We start from the raw sequence: 5,139 nt of genomic DNA, 5'->3' as shown, positions 1-5,139 counted from the left end.
CAAACACAGTGTGCTTAAACTAATGACATACAAATGATTGTATTCAATATAGACAAGAAAAATACATAATTAAAAACATTCACCGTGTAGGTTGGAAAACATATGGAAGAGAAGAATTGTCACTGAATTACCACAGTGAATTATTGTAATTGTAATGGGTCTGTAACTGGTGGCAGTGAAGTCAAACGCAGGACAGCATAACTCGGCATATGCCGGAGCAGTTTATTGCCAAATAACGGGACAAAATAAATATACCAAATATGGGTGCAAAACCCGACACGCACCAGAACAGAACGTGCACAAGCGCTACATACAAACGAACAGAAGGTTAAAAAATGAACATGTGATTGGGGAATAGAAACCAGGTGTGTAAAAACGAAGACAAAACAAATGGAAAATTAAAAGTGGATCGGCGATGGCTAGAAGACCAGTGACGTCGACCGCCGAACACTGCCCGAACAAGGAGAGGAGGCGACTTCGGCTGAAGTCGTGACAGTAATGTTTGTTTGTGTCAATTAATCCCATAAGGGATGGGTTGCCAATTGGCGATTTGACACAGATACAATTTCATTCATAAAATGTAATGTGTTCCATCCACTCCAAGCTGTCTTCTTGCCTTTTCAATGGAAATGTGAGGTTGTATTACAGTCTGTAAATGCATGAAAGCCTGACGAACCAAACTCGCATTCCAAGCTTCTCGTAGATGGTGTTGATGCAAATCTCCTGCTAGTTTTTCCCCCAACACCAAAAGCAACCCACAGCTTCATGATTGGATAATATTTGGTAAGATAAAAGAACAGATCAGCAAGGAGGACAATGATGTCTGTGTCCAGTGTTGGAATGATAATGGTCTGTGCACCCTTTCTGAAAGGAGTCTTCATGCGTCTGCCTCTTCATGGTCTCATTCCAGCGTTGATGTCAGAGAGCCCTTTGAAACCTCAGACTCATCAGTTGTAGGGTAGATATCTTTTTCATCTTTGGATTCATTGGCACACACCTTCTGTGTCGACATTTTGAAAAGCTCCTGTTTGTTATTAGTGTTTCTGAGAAAGTCAGAACACTTACATGGACGCTTGGTTGTGTCCCCAACTTTGTGCCTTTTCCTTGCTTCTCTCTTTTTTTATTTTTAGATATCTTCTTTCTATGTGTCCCACACAATAACGATTATATTGCACGTTTTCAACTGGTGTTCTATCCAAGGCAGTAAGACACTGCTGCCATATTTGCCTAATGTGGAAACTTAGTGGGTAGGCAAGAAACGGACAGTGACAGTTCTGTCAGTGGTGTTTCCTTTATTTAGGAAGTTACCTGTAGATAATGTCATTGTTAATTTGATTAGAGTTTGTAATATTATAGACTAAAAATGTAAGTCTAAGAAGCAATGTGAGACTGAAAATGTAGCTTTAGTAGATGTTCCATAAGATGGCCAAACAGAAAGAACATAAATTTCAGACTTCTCTCTACAGTAACAACATTTAATTTTTTATCCAATAGAAACCTGGATTGCTCTGGTTGGGAACGCTAGACCTGGTAAGAGCTTGACGATGTCCCAAAACCCAAACATGACTGGTGAGTACTTAGTCTTCACTTCACTGTACAAGATGGTGATGGAAACTTATTTGGACTGTTCTACCTTTTATTCATAACAAAAAAAATAATTCCTTGCAAGGAATGGGCTAAATTATAGGGTAATTTGTGTGCTTGTCAGAATACTACTTTTCGTCTCCATACTTCTCCTTTTTCATCACTTCCCAGTATTGCCGGTGCAATGACCATACGTCTGATATACCTAGTTGTGTCTTTGAAAAGGTGATAAAGCTATGCATTTTCATGTAAGCTATGTCCTCTGCAGTGTTGATTGATTGTACATCATAATAGAAAAAAGGCTCAAATGCAACTGACTTGTGATGTTGTTTAAATTCCACAGAGTCATAGGCCTCCCAGGAGTTCTCAGAATCAACCGTTAACAGCTGCTTTTACAACAGTAACAATTTTTCCTTGTTATCCAACAGAGACACGGATTGTGCTGCTGGGGAAGACTGGTGCTGGGAAGAGTGCAGCAGGAAACACCATCCTGGGGAAAAGAGTATTCAAATCACAATTCAATTTCAACTCTGTGACTAAAGATTGTGATAAGAAAAGAGAGATGGTGTGTGGGCAAAGTCTGGCTGTTATCGACACCCCAGGGCTGTTTGACACCAAGTTTACACAGGAGGAAGCCATAGAAAAGATCACAACGTGCATCAACCTCTCTTCTCCTGGTCCCCATGTGTTCCTGATTGTGATCAAGCTGGGAAGATTCACTGACGAGGAGCAGAAAACTGTGAATATGATTCAGAAACTCTTCGGTGACGAAGCATCAAAATACACCATGGTTCTCTTCACACATGGAGACAAACTTCAGGGTGTAACAATTGAAGAATTTCTGTCTGAAAATCCAAATCTAGTAAGTTTAGTTGAGCAATGTAAAGGGGGATATCATGTTTTCAACAACAAAGATAAGAATCGCTCCCAGGTCACTGAGCTGCTTGAGAAGATAAACAAGATGGTGAAGATGAATGGAGGAAGCCACTACACCACTGAGATGTTCCAGCAGGCTGAGAGAGTGATTGAAGAGGAGAAGAACAGAATCCTCAGAGAGAATGAAGAGAAGATACACAGAGAGGAGGAGAAACTGAAAAAAACACTTGAAGGTGAGGCTTTGGAGAAAGCAAGAATGGAGCTGAGGGAAAAACATGAAAGAGAGGCTCGAGAGAAAGCTGAAAGAATTAACACAGCTGGGCATTATCTCATTGTTGCAGGTACCGTTGCTACAAGTGGAGCTGCTATTGGAGCTACTATTGCAGGACCACTTGGTGCAGCAGTGGGTGCAATAGTAGGAGGTGTAGCAGGAGCAATAGAGGTGTTTTTAGAAACCAATGTTTGCTGTATACAATAAAAAAGTATTTCTTTGACCTGACTGCTAAGTAATTCAACAATATAACTGTTTTTGCATGTTTTATAATCATATTAGTATCCTAGCAATAGTGATGATCGTGTTATGGGTTAGATAGAATGATCTATGTGAAGTGGTATTGGCCAGAGGGAAGTAAACAAAGGTCTGTCAATAAGGTTGGGATAGATCATCAATTACGGTCTTATATCATATTTTCATATTTTCTCAATGTCTTTGTCATTATATTCTCTTAAGATGTTGTATTTTATAATTTATTAGAATAAATAGAAGTGTTCTCTCTGCATATAAGAAGAACAATTATGTGACTGACTCCCTGCCCTCAAGGCCTCTCGTGACTGATAACAAGACCTGTGAGATGCGTGGCGGACTATCGGAACAAACACCACCTGCACAGCAACAGAGATTTATTGTTCAACCTAAACACAGAAGGGGGGTCTGTGCTTCTGACTTCATATCTTGTCTTTGCAGCTGTGTAACCCAGTTGTAATATTCCTGTGTGTAGCTGGTGTATAGGAGTCAGCAGCAGGACAGCAGAATTGAGAAATAAACGTATTTACTCAACATATATATATTTTAATTTTTTATTTCACCTTTATTTAACCAGGTAGGCAAGTTGAGAACACGTTCTCATTTACAATTGCGACCTGGCCAAGATAAAGCAAAGCAGTTCGACAGATACAACAACACACATGGAGTAAAACAAACATACAGTCAATAATACAGTAGAAAATAAGTATATACAATGTGAGCAAATGAGGTGAGATAAGGGAGGTAAAAGGCTAAGAAAGGCCATGGTGGAGAAGTAAATACAATATAGCAAGTAAAACACTGGAATGGTAGATTTGCAGTGGAAGAATGTGCAAAGTACAGATAGAAATAATGGGTTGCAAAGGAGCAAAATAAATAAATAAATACAGTAGGGAAAGAAGTAGTTGTTTGGGCTAAATCATAGATGGGCTATGTACAGGTGCAGTAATATGTGAGCTGATCTGACAGCTGGTGCTTAAAGCTAGTGAGGGAGATAAGTGTTTCCAGTTTCAGAGATTTTGGAAGTTCGTTCCAGTCATTGGCAGCAGAGAACCTGAAGGAGAGGTGGCCAAAGGAAGAATTGGTTTTGGGGGTGACCAGAGAGATATACCTGCTGGAGCGCGTGCAACAGGTGGGTGACCAGCGAGTTGAGATAAGGGGGGTCTTCACCTAGCAGGATCTTGTAGATGACCTGGAGCCATTGGGTTTGGCGACGAGTATGAAGCGAGGACCAGGCAACGAGAGCATACAGGTCGCAGTGGTGGGTAGTATATGGCGCTTTGGTGACAAAACGGTTGGCACTGTGATAGACTGCATCCAATTTATTGAATAGAGTGTTAGAGGCTATTTTGTAAATGACATCGCCGAAGACGAGGATCGGTAGGATGGTCAGTTTTACAAGGGTATGTTTGGCAGCATGAGTGAAGGATGCTTTTTTTGCGAAATAGGAAGCCAATTCTAGATTTAACTTTGGATTGGAGATGTTTGATGTGAGTCTGGAAGGAGAGTTTACACCTAGGTATTTGTTGTCGGTCGGTTGAAGAGCACGCATTTAGTTTAACTTGTATTTAAGAGCAATTGGAGGCCACGGAAGGAGAGTTGTATGGCATTGAAGCTCGCCTGGAGGGTTGTTAAGCCAATGTCTCCAAGCCTTCAGGGCCTTGCCAACAGCTCCGGGTCCCCCACATCATAGTTTCACTCCGCCGGGCTGAGCTTAATGAAAAAGAAAGCACAGGGGGCGGAGCTTTGATGGCGTACCCGAGCGCCGAGAGAGCACGGCTCCTATCCCAGCCTCGGTCGCGTCCACCTCCACTTTGAACACCAAAGAGGGATCCGGATGAGCCCACTCGGGAGCCTAGGTAATAAGGTGACCAAAAGCTCTGTCCACCTCAGCCGACCACTGCAGTCGCACTAGTCCCCCCTTCAGCAGTGAGGTAATGGGGGCTGCTACCTGACCAAATCCCCGGATTAACCTTCAGTAGTAGTTGGCAAACCCTAGAAACCACTGCACTTCCTTTACAGTGGTGGGAGTCGGCCTATTAAGCACGGCTGAAATGCGGTCACTCGCAATCTCCACCCCTGAAGTGGTATTGTGATACCCTAGGAAGGAGACGGACTGTTGAACGAACAGGCATTTCTCAGCCTCGACTTAGCAC

At 42.1% G+C, this 5,139-nt stretch overlaps 1 protein-coding gene across 1 annotated transcript; it reads left to right on the top strand.

The window, feature by feature from the left end:
* Positions 1 to 1,498: 1,498 nt before the first annotated feature.
* On the top strand, positions 1,499 to 3,127 carry LOC115121753 (GTPase IMAP family member 9-like). The gene is made up of 2 exons (XM_029650889.2): positions 1,499 to 1,569; positions 2,013 to 3,127. The coding sequence occupies exons 1-2, from the start codon at positions 1,545 to 1,547 to the stop codon at positions 2,936 to 2,938; spliced, it is 951 nt and encodes a 316-aa protein (XP_029506749.1). The 5' UTR covers positions 1,499 to 1,544; the 3' UTR covers positions 2,939 to 3,127.
* The last annotated feature ends 2,012 nt before the right edge of the window (positions 3,128 to 5,139 follow it).

This window comes from Oncorhynchus nerka, linkage group LG18 (assembly GCF_034236695.1).
Source record: "Oncorhynchus nerka isolate Pitt River linkage group LG18, Oner_Uvic_2.0, whole genome shotgun sequence".
Classification (NCBI taxonomy): Eukaryota; Metazoa; Chordata; class Actinopteri; order Salmoniformes; family Salmonidae; genus Oncorhynchus; species Oncorhynchus nerka.
This window is presented reverse-complemented; position numbering and strand designations above follow the sequence as displayed.

Bases quoted from the DNA above. Each gene is read 5' to 3' on its own strand.
- LOC115121753 (XM_029650889.2), top strand. From the start codon at position 1,545: ATGTCCCAAAACCCAAACATGACTG. The intron at 1,570-2,012 runs GTGAGTACTTAG...GTTATCCAACAG, and splicing joins CCAAAACCCAAACATGACTG to AGACACGGATTGTGCTGCTG.